Source organism: Canis lupus, chromosome 36, assembly GCF_048164855.1.
Source record: "Canis lupus baileyi chromosome 36, mCanLup2.hap1, whole genome shotgun sequence".
NCBI lineage: Eukaryota > Metazoa > Chordata > Mammalia > Carnivora > Canidae > Canis > Canis lupus.
Window position 1 is genome coordinate 23,950,221 of NC_132873.1, and position 19,978 is coordinate 23,970,198.

General features: G+C 39.6%; 1 protein-coding gene across 3 annotated transcripts in view; it reads left to right on the top strand.

The window, feature by feature from the left end:
* The window catches only part of SF3B1 (splicing factor 3b subunit 1), a 62,192-nt gene extending 55,818 nt beyond the window's left edge, over positions 1-6,374 (top strand). Inside the window, exons 25-27 of one of the 3 annotated variants that reach the window (XR_012024923.1) lie at positions 1,503-1,775; positions 3,500-3,716; positions 4,023-4,507. Coding sequence is in view for 2 of the 3 variants with exons in the window: in XM_072812914.1 (XP_072669015.1) it covers positions 1,503-1,775; positions 3,500-3,716; positions 4,023-4,181 (649 nt within the window). In the remaining variant the exon portion in view is untranslated. Of the gene's footprint in view, positions 1-615; positions 674-1,502; positions 1,776-3,499; positions 3,717-4,022 lie in introns of those variants that run through there. The other 2 variants (XM_072812914.1, XM_072812915.1) reach the window with 2 other exon arrangements.
* The last annotated feature ends 13,604 nt before the right edge of the window (positions 6,375-19,978 follow it).

Below are 19,978 nucleotides of genomic sequence, written 5' to 3' on the forward strand. Positions count from 1 at the left end.
TATTTTTTAAAAATGTTATGGCCAGTTCTTAATAAAATAGCATAATTTAAGTTTCATGTTCATGCTTTGTGTGTGTTTGTTTTATTTTGTTTTCAGATTTTATCTGAGAGAGTGCAAGCATGAGGTTGGGGGAAGGGCGGGGGTGGGTGGGGGAGCAGGGAGCAGATTCCCCAGTGAGCAATGAGCCCAATGCAGGGCTTGATTCTGGGATCCTGAGAGCATGACCAGGGCCAAAGGCAGACACTTAACAGACCGAGCCACCCAGACACCCCAATACTTTGTGTTTTAAAAATATTTATCTAAGATGAATCCACCAACAACTGAAATTGTAACTGTTAGATAATCTATGGTTATTTACTTCCACTTCCTCAGAACCAAACTAGAAAAAAATAGTCATTTTAGAAAATGAGATACCATGTATACATGGGGCTTAATGACAAAATATTTTCTTTTTCTTTCTTTTTTTTTTGACAATATTTTCAAGCGGTAAAACATAATAAAAGTCAGCTTAATTAGAGTCCTCACCCCTTCACCCTCTTTTTGGTAGCAGTAATTATTTCAGCAGTGATATATTCAAGACATTTGCAGTGAGTAGCTTTTATGTTTTTTTTTTAGCTCCCGTGTCTTTCCAAGTTTGTGGTAAAATAAATTCTGGAAGAAGTATACGTATGTAATAAGGTATATGGGAGAGAAGATAAGGAAAGTAGATCTTGTGTGTTGGGGCATGAGAGACCACAGTTTGGATATTGCCTAGCTCTACTGGCCATGTTTTGACCATTCTAGAATTGTTCAGTCTAAACATTTAATTAAGCTTCTTTATATTAGGAAGTTCATTAAAGACTGAATCCACGGGCGCCTGGGTGGCTTAGTCGGTTAAGCATCTGCTTTGGCTCAGGTCATGATCTCAGGGTCTTGGAATTGACCCGCACATCAGGCTCTTGGCTCAGCTGGGAGCTCAGCGGGAACCTGCTTCTCCTTGTTTCCCCCTCTCCCCCCAATCTGTGCGTGCGCTCTCTTTCTCTCTCTCTCTCTCTCTCTCTCTCTCTCAAAATCTTAAGTAAAACACATTTAAAAAATATGAACCCATTAAATTTTTTTCTTCAAAAGATTTTTTAATTTAAATGAAATTATTGGGATGCCTGGGTGGCTTAGTGGTTGAGCGTCTGCCTTTGGCTCAGGGCCTGATCCTGGATTCCTGAGATCGAGTCCCTCATCAGGCTCCTTGCCATGGAGCCTGCTTCTCCTCCCTCTGCCTGTCTCTGCCTCTCTCTCTCTCTGTCTCTCATGAATAAATAAATAAAATCTTAAAAAAAATAAATGACGTTCTTCAGTAGAAACAAATGCCAGTGCCAAATTACTTTAGAGTATTATATTTTATCATAAAATTACAAAGTTCCCAGTAATTGTTTAATGTACAGTTTTTCCTTTGCGTTTTTTTTTTCTTTCCAAAAAAAGATTTGATACTTAATCTGACAGTTTGCTGACATACTGCTTTTTTGCAGCCCTCATGATGTATTGGCTACACTTTTAAACAACCTCAAAGTTCAGGAAAGGCAGAACAGAGTTTGTACCACTGTAGCAATAGCTATTGTCGCCGAAACATGTTCACCCTTCACGGTACTACCTGCCTTAATGAATGAATACAGAGTTCCTGAGCTGAATGTTCAAAATGGAGTGTTAAAATCACTTTCCTTCTTGTTTGAATATATTGGTGAAATGGGAAAGGACTACATATATGCTGTAACACCATTACTTGAAGATGCTTTAATGGATAGGTAAGTGACCCAAATTCAATGCAAGAAAGTAGTTTTCATTCTTCCTTTATGTTAGCACTTATTGGAATAATTATTATATGACCTACTTATTATGGTGCAGTTAAGGGGAATACTAGCCTGGATTTTTATGAAAACTGAGTATGATTATTTTTTAAATAATCTAAATGTTATTGCGGTTCCCCACATTTTCTCATCCAAGTGCCCCCTCCCCTTTTTAACCCTTATTCTTTCATATCTTTAGACCAAATACATTTTGAAAAGCAGTAATCGATAAACTTTTGTTTTAAAAATTAAAGTCAGATATAAATAAAATTAGAGGAAGTGATGAGCATGAGCTTATTGGTGTGGCAAAGAGACCTGATCTTTTTAGCTTTGTGTTATTTATTGGATGCGAAGCAAAGATTTCCAGTAGTCCTTTGAACTACTGAACATAGCCACGCTGTTTCCAGTTTAGGCCCCCAGTTGTGGAGACCGTGGTTACTGACGCAGTACTACTGCTTGAATTGTTTGTCAGATTCCTGGTGCCTCTAACCGTCTAGACTGACATACAGCTTTAAACACAAAAGTAATTAAGAATGTACGAAAGGTCAAGGTCCAAGTAGTAATGGAAATGACTGTTTGGGTTCTTTATTTTTCAGGAAAGATAAACTATTCAAATTAGAGCCAGTTCATTTACTTTTGTGTACAGATTAAAGTTACTCATTCATGACCTTCCAAAAGGGAGACTTAATAGGACTCAGCAAGTTACCACAAGGTATAAGTCCAAGGCACAGAACAAGAATCATTCTCTGTAAAAATTGGCCACATGGGGCCCAGTATATCAGGAAATTGTTCTGATTCCTTAGTGAGGTGTGCCCAAACATCATAGTGTAGCCTTTGAAGTATGTGACCTGAAGTTAAAAATTATATTCTGTGTACTACTAAGTTGATGTCGACTCATCGAAAATTACTAAATGAAAAGAATATTTGGGAAATTTATTAATGAGGAATACTGCTTTGCAATGAGGTCTAATAGATGAAGCATTATTATAGTGAAAATGAGAAGAAATAAAGATACTAGTAAGTTCAGTGTTTTTTTTCTTAAACCTTTAAGGTATTGTTACTACCTTTGAAGTCAAAGTGTGAACTTGTTCTTATACCCACCATAAACTTGTTATCTGATGCTTGTACTCAGTTAAGTAATTGTAGAATAAATAACTCCATGATCTGTCATAAGTTCGGTCAACGTGGTAGATGATAAAATTCTTATTATGTATGTTTGAAAAAATTTTTGGTCCTTCTCTCCAAATTGCATTTTTGGATGAAACTTAAAATTTTTAAGGGAAAGGATTTAATTTTAGTTACCTCTTATATACCAGTATTGAATTACTTTCAAATCTATTAAATTATAGAATTTAAAATGAGATATGACTGTTATTCATGTTGAAGAGTCATGTATTTTCTCTTTAGTAGCATACTAAAATGTATGCTGCACATGGCTCTCTTGCTCAAATTTCTTTCAAAGGTTAATTAGGAAATACGGTTTATCTTGGAACCACAGTGAGGTTTGAGTCATTAACGTTCTCGTTAGAATCCTGTCATTCTAAAGGCATTCTATATCGGATACATGAAGTATGAAGTGACTGCGCTGAATTTGTAATTTAGTTTCTAATTAGGGCAGGCAAATATTTGTAAAACTAAGACTATATCTTAACATAGAGCTTTTTTTCCCCACCCCATTATAGGGATCTTGTACACAGGCAGACGGCTAGTGCGGTGGTGCAACACATGTCACTTGGGGTTTATGGATTTGGTTGTGAAGATTCACTGAATCACTTGTTGAACTATGTATGGCCCAATGTGTTTGAGACATCTCCCCATGTAATTCAGGCAGTTATGGGAGCCCTGGAGGGCCTGAGAGTTGCTATTGGACCCTGTAGAATGTTGCAGTATTGTTTACAGGTAAGGTTAAGATTTTTAAAGGGTTACTCAGTGGGGGAAAAAAAAAATTCAGTTGAATTAAGTCACTGTTCCTAATTATCAGTAGAGTATTTTGTACCATATAGGAAAACAGTTATAGGGGGAGGAGAGATTACATTTGTCTTTGCTTGTGGCAGTTTTGTACATTTTTTAGGGTTTTGTTTTTTGTTTTTTTTTCTCTTAAGGGAAAATGTTTGGAATCATACCTTTGTGGGCTTTTTGTGGGTTGTGCTAAGGTTCTGTATGTTATTGAAAATTGAAATAATATATAGTTTTTAATTATTTTAGGGTTTGTTTCACCCGGCCCGGAAAGTCAGAGACGTGTATTGGAAAATTTACAACTCCATCTACATTGGTTCACAGGATGCGCTCATAGCACATTACCCAAGAATCTACAATGATGATAAGAACACCTATATTCGTTACGAACTTGACTATATCTTATAACTTTATTGTTTATTTTGTGTTTAATGCACAGCTGTTTCACCTTAAACTTGCTTCGATTTGGTGATGTAAACTTTTAAACATTGCAGATCAGTGTAGAACTGGTCATAGAAGAAGAGCTAGAAATCAGTAGCATGATTTTTAAATAACCTGTCTTTGTTTTTGATGTTAAACAGTAAACGCCAGTAGTGACCAAGAACACAGTGATTACACACACTATACTGGAGGGATTTCATTTTTAATTCATCTTTATGAAAATTTAGAATTCATTCCTTGTGTTTAAAGGGAATGTTTAATTGAGAAATAAACATTTGTGTACAAAATGCTAACTTGTGTGTGTTTTTTGAACATGACTTGTAAAATGCGGAACTTTGATAAAGTATTGGTTTGTGTAGAATAAGTGGCTTAATTTTATTTTCTGTTACCTGGTTTATAGAAAGTAGTTAGCAGAATATAAACTATATAAAGTGATGGCATCTTTGTCAAATTCCATTGTTTGTTGATAATGACATTAAGAAGAGTAGCTTTGGGGTATTCACCTCAAACTAGCACAACCGTTCCATCACCATAGAAAATATAGCACCTTTGCTAATCTGTCTTGCATAATATACTATTTTGTACTTACATAGCGCCTTTCATCTCTTGATTTCTCAAAATGCTTTATGAACATGTTTAAGAGAAGTGATTCAAATTCTAACTCTTGAATCTGTGTTTAAAAACTGGGGAAGGTTTCTACTTTAAAACTGCTTTCTACCTAAGTATTGCTAATAGAATAAGACAATCTTTGGGCTCTTTCCCATGTCATAAGCCACTACTCAACAATGTATTCAGTAAATACTTGTTGAACACCTACTGTATACCAGCCACTGTGCTTAGTGTAGGGGATGCAAAGGTGCTTTTGACCTGCCCCTTGCCCTTAAGAAATGCAGTATAATGGAAAAGAGGAGATGCATCCAGTTAAATATTACTTATGTACTATGTTATTACACAATGGCAGCAGCTAAAATGTCTGGGTTTGCTTAAATCTATAGGTGTCAAGCATACATTGAAACTTTAATTCTAGAGGAACCAAGCATTAAGGCAGTACTTAACTATGTTTTGGCAATGACCTTAAATATATTTTCAGTTTTTCCTAATTTTCTGACCAAAAATGTCTTCGTTTTAGTCCTTTTACTACTCATAGCAGTTTTGTCTCCTTCAGTAAGTACTTTGGTGAACTCTAATGGGAAATGAGATTCTGCAGCAGGGTCAGCATGGGATGACTCTGCCAACGTAAGTAAAATTGTTCCACTGGGACGAGGAGGTTTGTTCCTCCAACTGTTAACACTTAAGGCTTCCTGTTTTGGAGGCTTACGTGACAACCTTTGTAATTGGCTTTTACAAAATTAATACTGAGCTAATATTAGCTAACTTTAGGCAGAATTTGTAACTCTTTATTGTTCCTTGTGTAACAAAACTTTGTGACAACATGTCAATGTATACTAAAATTTCCCAAATCATCTTTTTATTCTTGAAGTTTTTGTAATAATCCCCATGTAACTACATCTTGCTGTTCCCTGTAATGTCAAATGACCTTCAGTAATTTCTAATCATGAAAATTGAAAACAGGTTTCAGAGCCAAAATTTAGTTTTAAACCAGTCTTGGAAAAACTAGTTGTATTTTTCCTTCAAGTACTTGGGTAACTTCAGTTTGCTTGGGCCCTGGCTATTTATGGAAAATATATCTGCTTTGTAGTGGCAATGTGGAGCAAAGGAGACTGCCTTACATGACTTTTACTGAACAAATAATTTGAAGACAGGTTAGGGAAATAAGGCTATGACCTTAAAGGATGGGACCAAATAGAGGTTCATAGACATATGAATAATCTTATATGCTTATTATTGAATCAGGAAAGCATTTTGTGACATACCCGTGTGAAAGACGCTATGTGAAGTTTTAACTATCTTTCAAAAGACTTTTTCTTTCGCACTTTCTTTTGGTGTTTCTTAAAGCCAAACTTAAGCAGGAAGAAAATGTTCTTAAGGGGTGACAATGGGTGGGTTTTCTGTGGGCTTTTGTTGGTTTTTCTGTGGGCCCTCTAATGGAATTGATCTCTTTGGCTGTTCAATTTTTTCATATTGTATTTTTAAAATTTGTTGTACGGTGCCCTGTGAGCATCAAGTACCACCAGATGAATAAAACTTATTATATCTAAAGTCTTAGACCAGTTTTTAATATTAGTTGACTGTATTGTTATTGTACTACATTGTTGTAGTTGTGCTATTTAAATAATGAGCTCTTTGGGTGGTTTTCCAGACAAATTTAATACTGAAAAACCAAAGAACTTTAAATCAACTAGAAAAGGCAGCTGGCAGCCATATAGGTTTAATTGTTTAATTTTTTGGTTTCTTAGTGCCCCTTAAATCCTATAGGGTAAAAGAAGTAGAAACTATAGCTATTACAGGGTCTTCAACCTTGGCATTATTGATATTTAGGGTTAGATAACCTTTTTGTTGTGCGACAATGTCGTGAGCATTGTAGGGTGCTGAGCAGCATCCCTGACTTCAACCCACTAGATGCCAGCAGCACACACCCCAGTTGTGACCAAAATGTCTAGATTGTGCCTCATATCCTTTGGAGGGCAAAATTTCCCTAGGTTGATAACCATTGAGACTTGTTTAGGCAGGACTTCTGTCTGATAAAATAAAAAGCATTTCATTTTAGGCAGCATTTGCCTAGGAAGTAACTAGAAATACTATTTCACAAATACTTAAACACCTACCTTGAGAAAGTGCCACATCAGTCTTGGGGAAAGCAAGCTGAAAGCATAGAAGATGCTGACTGATTTCTCTGGTCCTCAGAATCTTGTGGGCCAGCTGGAGTCCCGTGTGTAGTACGGGGAGAGTGCCAGTGGCTCATTGTTCCACTTGGAATGCAGTTGTTTCAACCCTTGGTTGTTATCTGTAGGAGGTGAGGTATGTGATCTGGCAGGAATAAGAGGGCAGCCAGGGCATGCAGATTCCCCCCTTTAAAAAAAAAAAAAAAGGATAGGAAGCCATAGAATTTAAGGTGATCTGATAGGAGAATTTAGGTTTGCAAGGCAGTCAAGGTTTATAGGCAGGAGGGAGTAAGTAAACTAGAGAGTGTAGGTCAGGGACATTTCTAGGGTTCATGCTAGAAAAAGTTTCAGAATTCTTAATTTATTATTTTATAATCTAAAAAGACTATGAAAGGACATGCTTGTATATCATATTGGACACAGACTTTTTAAAAATGGCCTAATACATTTTTTTGGAAGGAGGTTTGTAACAAGTTAGTGAATAAGAAGCTCTGGAGGAGTTGTAATCTGAAGTCATATACTGGAATATGTCCGGGGAAGAAACAAATAGGAAAAATTGTTAATTGTTCCTATGTTTACACTCTAAACTTTAAAATTTTTTCAAATATTGAGAAAAGTTGGAAGAATCGTACAATGAACTGTGTATCCTCTACCTAAATTCAGCAATTAAAATTCTGCTAAATTGTCCTCCATACTTTTTAAAACTTTTTGTGAAAGTTTTCTATCAGTATTACTGCAGAAGAAATTTGAGACTATATAAAACGATGCTGGCGAGCAAGAGAAAGCAGGTAAATGAGTTTCTTGTGAGGTGTAGAGAAGTGGAAGTCAGGACACATGGATTTTCTTTACAGGAAGAGAAACCTCTTTCCCTGAATCCTTAGGAAGCCAGTGTGGTAAGGTGTAGGTATGTAAAGTTGCCCATGACCTATCCGAGAGTAAATACAGAAACGGTTTTACTGCTACTTCAGGAACAGGTATACATAAATGGGGAAAATCAAACGTACAAAAAATTCAAAAAAGTTTAAAACCTGATGAAGTTTAACAACTGGTATCCATTGTGTGTAATATGTACAATATGTAATATGCACCTGTGTACTCTGCATAGTTTTGATAACGAGAGCAGAATGTCATTTACACGGGGAAGAAAATCACTTAGCGCTAACAGAATCACCAAGGAAGAACTGTTGATGTGCCAGGTATCTAGGCTATTGCTACTCAAAATTGTGGGCTGGAGATCAGCAGCATGGGTGTCACTTGGAGTTTCTTAGAAATGCAGATGCTGGATTTCGCCCCAGACCTACTGCCTGAGGATCTACGTTTTAGTAAGATCTTCAGGTGATTTATGTATGTATTCAAGTTTGAGAAATGACCGTCTAGGGCACCACTCCATTCCCAATGTGGTAAGGGAACTCACATGGCTCATAAGAGGGATGGAAGTACTTACTGAGGTATAGAAGTAAGAGGGCCAATGACACAGGCAAGAAGTAATTACCCCTAGGATGGTACTTTATTTACTGAAACCTGGGGGAAATCAAGAGGAAGGGAAAAAAGGAAGGAAGCTTTTCTTTTGCTTTTGTATAAAACCAATGGCCTTTTTCCAGTAAGGCTGTGCTAGGGACTAAATGCTTGTATCCCCCAAAACTTATGTTGAAACTAATTCCTAACATATGATGGTATTGGGAGACAGAGCCTTTGGGAAGTGATTAGGTCCGAGGATGGAGCCCCTGTAAATGGGATTAGTACCCTTATAAGAAGATACATGAGAGCTGACCCTTTCTACTCTCTGCCTTGTCAGGAAAAGATGGTCGCCTGTAAACCAGGAAGCAGGTAGGCCCACCTTCACCAGACACTGGGTTTTACTGGCACTTTGATCTTAGACTTCTCAACCTCCAAAGCTGTACGGAGTAAATGTTTGAGTCACCCAGCCTATGGTGTCATATTCTGCTATGGCAACCTGAACTAAGGCTGGTTAGGTCAATGCAATTAATAAAGCTCAGAGATGTATACCCACGTCGCCTCTCCTACAGACTAGTTGACCCTGGTTGTAGAACTGTGGACTGAACAGAGCCACACAGCCTATTAAAAATCCTCTCCCTGCCTTTACCATGTCCCAAGGGAAGAGGAGAACAGGGAGTCAACATAGTATAGGTTTACCAGTTGGCTTTAGAGTTTGTCCTATCCAGGTTATAAATCCAAGTCCTGAATTCATAACCTCAGTATTACACTTGATGATTTTGTGACCTTCATCAAGTAGTTTGATCTCTGTCTGCTTTGGTTTCCTCATTGGTAGAATGGGGATAATAGTGCCTACTTCAGTAAGTGGTGCTCCTGGTGAAGATTAACTGAGAGCATTCCTCCAAGGTAAAGTGCCTAAGTATAGTGTTAAGCAAATGCTGTTGATATAGTTTATTATTTTTATCATCATGAGGGTGGAGAGCTCTGTTGTCCTGGCTGAAATCGGAGGGGATGGAGATTAGTAGGTGGCTTGAGAAGAAGTTTGGAAACAACTTTTGAGGGAATAAGAGAAGGAACTCCTCAGGGCCATTTAAGATGGCCTGATAGTCCCATAGGATTGTAGAATAGTCTCTCATAGTTCCACAGACCCTGTAGATGGAGAAGGTGTTCAGTTGGATTGATCTGCAGGTACACAACCGAAGAAGCGAGAGGATTAGGGGATTGAGTGCAGTTGAAGTCTTGAAAGTACAGATTTGCTGTTCAAATCTTCAGATCACTTTAGAAAGAACTGGTGTCACTTGGGTTAGAAGCACACTCTAAATTTTATTTCTCTGAAGACAGTGCATGATTCTGCCTCAAAAACTTTAATGAGATATGCAGTCCAACACATTTTTATTTTCTTATGGGCATTTTTACATTTTCATTGCATTGAATAATCTTGAACAAATGACCCATTTGGCTTTTGCATTGATGAAATCATACTTTTAAGGGGATTTGAGAAATGTAGTCTCAACTGTGCAGAGTATCTACAACTTAAGTCACAAGGACTTCATTAGTTCATCTGTTTATTTGACATTTATTTCAATAACGATTACTAGGCTAGCTGCTGTAAGTACAGTTGAAAAGGTCCTTCCCTGAAAGATAGAGGAGAAAATATTGAGGTAACAGTAATAGAGGAGATAATGCCAAAACAAAGCTGCAAGTCAAGTTCTTGGTGAGTTCAGAGGACAGAGCTTCCTTCACGTCAAAGAAGGAGGAGAGAGTGTGGTTAGGAGCGAGCTTGAGGAAGAAGGCAAACTTATACTTGAACTTAATTTTTGAGGAAGAGTTAGAATTGCCCATATGGTGCTACAAAGGAAAGTTAAAGAACTTTGGCAAGGTAGCAGAAACTTGGGTTGTGTCTAAGAAAGTGTGGGTGGGTGGGTAGGCCCAGTGGTAATGAATAGTGGAAGATCAGATGTAGCCCCAAGAAGTTATGTCCAAGTATGTCAGATATCTATTCATATCTGAATCTCCTCCATCAAGAAAACTTCCTTCCTTCCTAGATCCCCAATCCATCTTTACTAAACGAATGAATGAGATATATCTCATTGGCTTCAGTTTATGGAAATCTTCCAAGGCCATTCTTTAAACTTTATAGGCAATGAGTAACTACTAACAATTCAGCATTCATTTATTCAACAGGTATTTATTGAAGAAGTCTTTAAAGGGAGATTAATATCCTTAGGTTCATTTCTTTGGTCCAAAGCATTGATTTATATAAAGAATTTATCCAGCAAGTGTTCTCAGAGCAGAATTAGTTCAGAGAAGATACTCCAATTGATTAAATCATAGCCCCCACCCAACACACTTCTCTCAACTCCTTCAACTGTGACACTGTGGTCCCTTTGTTGGTCATTGCTGCCACACTAGCCCACCACTCCAGGATATGGGACAATTATGGGAGGAATTGATATGAAGCTGGTTTTGTGTTCTTTAAATTACTTACTTGTTTGCTTCTTTCCCTAAAAAGTCTTAACATTTTTTTTTTTAATATCACAAAAGGATCTAGAATATTCTGTAATTTTCAGGAGGAAATGGTTTAGCAAAACTTCCAAAGAGCATGGCTAATTTGACTTGCAGTCTGAGGAGCTTCCTGGACATTTTCCACATGAAGATTTGGGATGGATGAGCTGTCAGTGTTGTTTTTAGAGTGTGGCACTATAGCTCTCTGGCCAGTCACCCCAAAAGATCAAGTATGCATTTCATAATAAGGTAAGGAAACAGAAGCTGTTAATGCTCTGCAAATTTTAATGATATTTCTGTCTCCACTCAATTATATATGGATCCAACTTTTAATATTTCTCTTACAGGAAAAAAAATCCTCATTTTGCTCTAATAAGGAAGTTGGTAATTAGATGCTAATGTTGTCATTTATCTCTGTTCAAAAAAGGCTATTATTGGGATCCCTGGGTGGCGCAGCGGTTTAGCGCCTGCCTTTGGACCAGGGCGCGATCCTGGAGACCCGGTATCGAATCCCACGTCAGGCTCCCGGTGCATGGAGCCTGCTTCTCCCTCTGCCTGTGTCTCTGCCTCTCTCTCTCTCTGTGTGACTACCATAAAAAAAAAAAAAAAAAAAAAAAGGCTATTATTAAAGAGGGTCAAGCTGTCTAGTCCCTTTGATGCAGTTACTGAATTCAGTCCTTGGAGGTTTACCATAGCATACCTGGGATCAATCCCTCCCTTCAAGGTTTCAAATGATTTGGAATTTCTAGGGGGGAAAATGTGGGCTGAAAAGGGATGGATGCTAGCTGATTATGACTTGATATTATCTTGGGTAAAAAGTAAAAGAGCATGAAGGAAAACCCTGTTTGAATGCAATGCTGTTTTATTGTGTGCTGAAATTAATGTCTTGCTAGTTTTAACAATAATCACTTAATTAACAGGAGTATAGCAGAGAGAAGAGAATCATCCCTGATTTTGGCAAGATCCTAAAACTGTGAGGTATGGGCAAATAAAGAGTGTTGTCATGATTAGAACCTTGGTGTTCAAAAGGAAAAATTATGAAATCTACATTCATTCAATGAACAATTTAACAACATGCTTTACATTTGATTAGTGCTTTATAATTTCTGAAACACGTTAGCATCTACTTGCTTGTTTGTTCCTCACAACAAACTTATGAGGTAGACATTTATTATGCTGTTGTACAGAGGAGAAAATTAAGGCTCGGTGAGGTTAGGTGGCAATGCCATCATTTGAACCATGGCTGATCTGACTCCAAGCTGATGCTCTTTCCATTGATGCATCTATTCAGTGTTATTTTTTAAACTATTTTTAACTATTTGGGGTACCTGGGTGACTCAGTAGTTGAGCATCTACATTTGGCTCAGGTCGTGATCCCAGGGGAGGGGATCAAGTCCCATATCCAGCTCTCCACAGGGAGCCTGCTTCTCCCTCTGCCTCTGTCCCTGCCTCTCTCTGTATCTCTCATGCATAAATAAATAAAATCTAAAAAACACCCAATAAACTATGTTAACCATTGAAATTAGTTTCAACCCTGTTGTTCTGGACTAATGAGAAATATGTCTTTTTTTTTTTTTTTTTTTGATAGGTGTTATGTTCTTACCAAAATCCTTTAGGCCTGATAAAGTAAAAAAGTCAACAGGAGACCAGGAGAATGGAAAACCTTAGCATATAGAAATAAATATGTATTTTTAATGTTTGATAGAGAGTGAACTAAAAGGACAGAAAAAAAGAATGGAAAACTCTCGCCAAAAGGCTGTTCGCAGGGAAAACATATGACTTATTGACAGATGAAGCACTCTATGGAAATGAGATAATAATGGAAACCTGTAAATGATTAATGCCTTGGTGCATGTGTATTCTGACAAAGACAAAACTGCTTTCATGAGGTGAAGCAATACGCCCAGCACTGAGGGGAAGTAATGAGCACTAAATTTTAAGAATCTCCCATAGGTTGTTTTCATATACCATGGGTGATCCCCTTGGAATTTCTTTCTGTGGTCTTGTGAGCAGTAGATTTGATGATGTGCAAATCTTTATTGACTATTTAATGACTCCCTTTCCCCATTCAGATCTTACGATAGTGTCCTAGGTTAGTTAGCAAAATATTTTACTTTTTGTGGATATAAGTGGAATGCTTCTTGCTCCCCGCTTGCTCTCTTCTGGGCCTCCCTGCCCTGGCACAGTCAGGTGCTGTTATCTGGTGAAGCCCTTTATTTCCTCCTTCCCTTGGCTGGCTCCTGCTTTGTCTTTGGGAATGTGTTCTTTTTAGTTCTTTTGGAAGCCAATGGTTAGGCGCTGCATTGATGATGCTCTCCCAGCACCTGGCACGCACTCGCCTCTTCCCCATTTGTGTTGAAGTTGCCCATTCACTCATGTGTCTTCCTGAGTGGCCTTGGAAAGGCGTGAGCCCATGGATGGGGCCCAAGACCTGTGTGTTGCTTGGTGCATGTGTGCCGAGGGGCTCAGTGAGTGACAGCCCTCCTGAATTGTCTCAGACAGTCGTGCAAGCACTTCTAAGCAGTAAAGCAAGCAGGCGCATATATTTTTCTTCTTCTTTTTTTCCTCCCTTTATTTCTTTAGTCTAAATTTCTTTTTAGTTTAAATTCAATTTGCCAACATATAGTATGACACCCAGTGCTCATCACATCATGAGGCAGGCACATTTCCTTTTTTTTTTTTTTTTTTTTTTTTTTTTTAAATTTTTATTTATTTATGATATTCACACAAAGAGAGAGAGAGAGGCAGAGACACAGGCAGAGGGAGAAGCAGGCTCCATGCACCGGGAGCCCGACGTGGGATTCGATCCCGGATCTCTAGGATCACGCCCTGGGCCAAAGGCAGGCGCTAAACCGCAGCGCCACCCAGGGATCCCGAGGCAGGCACATTTCTAAGCAAATAATTCTTTGGTATTAGTTGACAAGCTGTGAAAGTATCCAATGTCATCATGAAATTGAGGAATTCATAGAAATCTCTGTTCTGTGAAAAAGCTTTGTTCAAGAAATTCTATTTCCTACAATCTTCTAGGCTTCTGACAGGGGGCAGCAGAGCCCATGAAAACTAAAGTTGGCTGCTTTTAACTGGTGGTTTGCAGTTGGAATGAGGCCTTTAATTTTCAGCAGAAACCAGCTCTTGATATCTGACAAACCTCACTGTGGAATAAAGACTTTAAGGTAAAGGCTAGCTTTTATTAATTCAATATTCTTTGAAGGCACTACAAATAATTTACTGTTTTTTTTAAAAATTAATTTATTTATTCATGAGAGACACAGAGAGAGAGGCAGAGACATAGGCAGAGGGAAAAGCAGACTTCCCACAGGGAGCCCGACCGTGGTACTCAATTCTGGATCTTGTGAGCCGAAGGCAGATGCTCAACCGCGGAGCCACCCAGGAGTCCCTACTGTTTTGTTTTGTTTTAAGGAATAATGGTTTATTATTGTTTTATTTTTAAAAATATTTTATTTATTTATTCATGAGATACAGAAAGAGAGAGAGAGAGAGAGAGGCAGAGACACAGGCAGAGGGAGAAGCAGGCTCCATGCAGGGAGCCCGACGTGGGACTCGATCCCGGGTCTCCAGGATCAGGCCTGGGCTGAAGGTGGCGCTAAACTGCTAAGCCACCCGGGCTGCCTGGTTTATTATTGTCTTAATGCAAATAACCATCTCCCTCTCTTTTTGCTGGGTAGGAAAAACTCACTCTTTTTCCTTGGATCCCATAGATTCAGGATTCAGTCCCACAAGACCCCCCCGCCACACACACACACGCACTTCACATGCCAGATTTAAGTCCCCGATTGTTACTGTATTCTGACCTACTGACTGGAAATTGGGGTTCCCACAAACCCCTCTTTGGGATCAGTAATTTGCTAGAATGGCATGCAGAACTCAGGGAAATGCTTACTTACATTTACTGGATGCTTTATTATTATTATTATTATTATTATTATTATTATTATTTTAAAGATTTTATTTATTTATTCATAGAGATGCTGAGAGAGAGAGGCAGAGACACAGGCAGAGGGAGAAGCAGGCTCCATGCAGAGAACCTGACGTGGGACTCGATCCAGGGTCTCCAGGATCACGCCCTGGGCTGCAGGCAGTGCTAAACTGCTGTGACACCGGGGCTGCCTACTGGTTTATTATAAAAGGATGTGATAAAGGATACAGATGAACATCCAGGTGGAAGAGATGCATGGGACAAGGAATGTGGGAAGGGGCCCAGAGCTTCTATACCCTCTCCCAGAGCACTACTCTCCCAGAACCTCTACATGTTCACCAACCTAGAAGCTCCCCAAGGCCTGTATCTTTGGGATTTTTATGGAGGCTTCATCATGTATCGTGATCCATCGTTAACTCCTTTTCCAACCCCTCTCCCCTTCCTGAAGATAGGGCATGGGGCTGAAAGTTCTAAGCATCTAGTCATGACTTGGTCTTTCTGATGACCAACCGTCATCTAGGAGCCCAACAAACATTGCCTCCTTAGAACAAAAGGTGCTCCCATCACCCACTAAATGCTAAGGGATATAGGAACTCTGTTAAGAACTGGGGTCAAAGACCAAATATTACAGCAAAAGACATTCCTAGTGCTCTTTTCACTTAGGATATTACTAGAGTTTTAGGAGCTCTATGCCAGGAACAAGGGGCAGTGGCCTATGTACTTCTTTTCCCCCACAATTATAAAGTCTTAAAAAAGGTGCCTATTTTTTTTGCCAGTGACTTATAAAATGATGCTAAGACATGAGATATTTCCAATTGGTATTAGGGAGACTATCAAGATGTGTAAAGTATTAACACATGCTGGGGCTAATCCTCCTCTCACCCCACCCTGGGGATGATAAAAAAAAAAAAGACATAAATAAGAAAACACAACATAATGAAAGCAATTGAGATAACTACAGTAAATAGCCAGAGCCTAAATTGTCCCTCCTCTGCCCATTATGTGACTCTTTTGGTGTTGGTCCCATGCCTCTCACACCTTTCTGTATAGTAACCAATGCATGGCCTGGCATGTGGCAGGCAGGTGCTCAGCAAATTTGTGAAGTTGAACAAACACTCTGGCCTGATCATAAATATGCAACTTCTCCAGGGGAGTTCTTGAGTTGTATATCACATTTAGTTGTCCCATAAATACATACGGTTGAGGAATTTGCACTCAGAAACATGATCTCTGTAGGCATATACTATCCCAGGTCTAACTTTAGGGACTCTGTTAATGTGCATTCCTTCCTTCCTTCCTTCCTTCCTTCCTTCCTTCCTTCCAGTAATCTCTATGCCCAACATGGGGCTCAAACTCACAACCCTGAGGTCAAGAATCACATGCTCTATTGAGTGAGCCAGCCAGGTGCCCCAATATGTCATTATTTTAAATGATGTGAAGATGAGCAGGGGATAGAAAAGGGGCAAGATTCCATGTGGTTGCCTGTTGGGTTTGCACAGATAAGAGATGTGCAGGTGAGCTGGTTTCTAGTTGGCAGAAATTTGTCCCACAGCCACGCAGTCAGCCTGAAATCAGGAGTACAAATGAAATTAGCGAGGTATCCTAAAGTCCTCTGGTGTCCTTCTCCCTCTCAGTCTAGAAATCAGTTCTAGTTTTCTTCTCTCCCTCTTTCCAGCATTGGTGCAGTATCTTTGTTACACAGGGCTTTCCATCTTTTTATTATGTTAATGGTTAGACCTTTGTCCCCCATCCCTGTCTGTTAGGTTCTCTCCATAATTTTCAGAGGAAGATTTCAAAACTAGGTTTTTGTCAATTAATAAGAGCCTGACCAATTTCTTCTAATAATCACTCAGAGCCTCTTACACTGACTTCACCTTTGTTTTGTTTTTCATTTGCTTAGCAGCTTCATATGATTCATCCTCTTTGTAGAGACAGTGATTCTCTTAAGGAACAGGACAGGTATTAAAAAGTCTCTCCTAGCAGATGAGTTAGATGAGACTCAGAGAGGGGATGATCTGGGCCTGTTGTTCACCTAGATCGTTAATGGTAGAACTGGGATGAGAAAACCCTTATCCAGACTCCTCTGCAGCAGCTCATGCTGCTCACTCATCAGCGGGGCCTGGTTTAGCAGGAGTGTGGGAGAGATGCTGAAATATGGGGTCAAGGGAAGGTGTGCATGTTTGAGCTTAGCACAGTGCCCGGCTTAGTGCTGCCTTCAATATTGGCAGGATACCATGGGGGGCTCAGCCATGGGATTAGTGGAGAGCACAGAGGACATTCACAGAAAGGGATGTGGGTAGAGACATGTTCAAGAAGGTAGAGATCAGGGGAACAGCCTTCCAGAGGCACAGAACATTTGGGGGTGTTATTTACTGGGCCAGGATTATGTGTTTTATGTTCTCCAGTTGCCACCACAGCCTTGGCAGTAGGTATCATGACTTCCATTCCTCAGATGGGACCACTGAATCACAGGGCAATCAAGCAACCCCTAGGCTAGCTGCTCCAAAGACCTCCTAGGACACCACTCACGTGAAGTCCCTGGAGTGTTGCAATGTCACGTGGCTCTTATGAGGCAGAGTCCAGATTCACACCTAGGCTGCTTGGCCTGCAGTCTAGGTTCTTAGCACCCCTTCTACTGCATTTCCCAAGACAACTTTCCTGGACACTAACATTGCCCAGTCAGGCCCTGTTCATCTATGTCTCCAATGCAACAAGGAAGAACATTGCACAGTTTATGGTGGCAGGGGAGAAAAATGAGGGCTGGACTCAGAGTCAGAGGCTGAGGTTTGAGTCCTAGGTCTGCTCCTGACTTGTGCAGTCTTGGCCAGTCATTACACCTCTCCACGTAGCCATTTGCATCTATAACGTGAGGAGATGGGTGTACCCCTCTCTGAGGTTTAGGGTGAGGACTCTGTGAGATTAATGAATGTAAAAGTGCTTTGTAGGCTCTAAAGGTCTGAACAAATGTAAAGGTTAGTACAAATCAAGGGAACAAATGGAGCCAGCAGGCAGCTATTTATTATTTGGGCTGATATGTATGCAGAATATTGACTTTTTATGCCTCATTTGCTTCCGTGAAAAATGTACAAGTGACGGTATCTTGAATCTGCAAATAGAGGATGAGGCCTTTGTGTGTGCTGCGGGTACTGCGGCGGCTGAGAGAGGAGGCCAGGAAATGAAAACCATGTGGCTATGAGTTGGGCCTTGAAGCTTTAAACTTCCCCCACAAGGAAGAAGAAAATATGCTAGATGTTCTTGGGTGATGATGATGAGAAATACGAACCAAGCCTACATTCCCTGACTTCTTGTATTTCTCTTGAGCAATGTTTCTGTTCTTTAGGGAGCTTAACAGCAAAATCACATTTCGTTTGTTGAAATGTGACAAAATTGGGCAGAATCAGAGGCTCAGGATGCTGTAGTAAAAAAGAGTTATAAAATTTAAATAAGTCTTAAGTGAATTGGACTCAGGCATTTTCTGGATTAAAAAGAAGAACTGCAGGGCAGCCCTGGTGGCACAGCGGTTTGGTGCCGCCTGCAGCCCAGGGCGTGATCCTGGAGACCCTGGATCGAGTCCCACGTCGGGCTCTCTGCATGGAGCCTGCTTCTCCCTCTGCCTGTGTCTCTGCCTCTCTCTCTCTCTCTCTCTCTCTCTCTCTGCATCTCTATGAATAAATAAATAAAATCTTAAAAAAAAAAAAAGAAAAACTGCAGAAACTAGGATCTTGTTTTTTGTTGTTGTTGTTGTTGTGTTGTTTCTTTTTTTTACTATCTTCTGCTATGATGGCCATGACCGTATGCAAAAGTGCGCATACTTATAATTGTAATTTTTAAAGATCAAGAGCAAAGAAAGTTCCTTTTTAACCTTTCATTTCCTCACGAACCCACCATTGCAGGAAGGATCCAGCTAGGATATCTAGAAAGGCACACTCAAGAGGTCCCATCCATATGGATCTGTTGTCCGAGGACTGTAAGGTAATGGCATTTATCAGAGTGTGAATGAAGAAAACAGGAGGATACTTATGAGTCAGGTGTAGCTGCGAGGCAGGAAGGAAGTCAAAAGACTCTTGACCTCAGCTTGGAAAGTGGAGTTGGCTAGAAGTACCATACAAATATGTGGGTGTATGTGGGGAGTGTGGGGTAGAATTTAATAACATACAGGTGCTTTGGGCAAATATAAACAATACATAGCTCTCACACCAAAAGGATTGAAGCAGATCAGAGATGTAGTGGTATTTGTCATGTGAAGCTCTCTAAACAGATTTAAACCATGTATCTGAATTAAAGAAGCAGCTTCTCAAACATCTACTTTAACAGAGAGCTTTTACCCAAGTGACTGAGATTAGCCACAAATCCCTCATAAAACCAAATTAATGAGATGATCCCTGGTTATTGAGAAAAGGAACTGGGGGAAAAGAGGGAAAGTGATTTTTCTCATAAAAAATGGTCAGTAGTTTTACAATTGAATTTGGAGACAATTCATTGACTCCTAGGAGCTGGAATAACTTCAAAGATTTTTTCATCCAATGCCCCCCTCCCCCCATGAGTAAACTGAGACCCAGAGAGATTCAAAGTCTTGCCCAAGGCCCTCCATGAGCCAGCTTTGAGCTCTAGTGTCCTCTGTCTGCACCCTGGATAAAAAGATCAATGAGGTTTCCTCCTGAGCCTGGGACTTAGGATGAAGGGCAGTTGCTCTGGGATAAAAAGAAGGCTTTTTAAATATTCTCTCATTTAAAAAGTTTGCATTTAACATCTGCTACAGGGGGAGGAAAATAAATTCCAACTGGCCTCCTTTTTCATTTTATTTCATTTCTCATTTAAGAGTGGGGGTGGGAAGAGGGACTGGAAGTTGAAAGACAGTAACATGAGCCATGAAACACACTGTGTGATCCACAATTAGAAAGTGAAATGCTTTACAGATGCCACCAAAAAAAAGAAGGAAGGAAGGAAGGAAGGAAGGAAGGAAGGAAGGAAGGAAGGAAGGAAGAAAAGAAAAAAGAAAAGAAAGAGAAAAAAGAAAACAGAGGAAAAGGCAGTCTTGGAATCAGGGTATACCTTTCTACCTTCCATATCAACCAGGTAAAAAA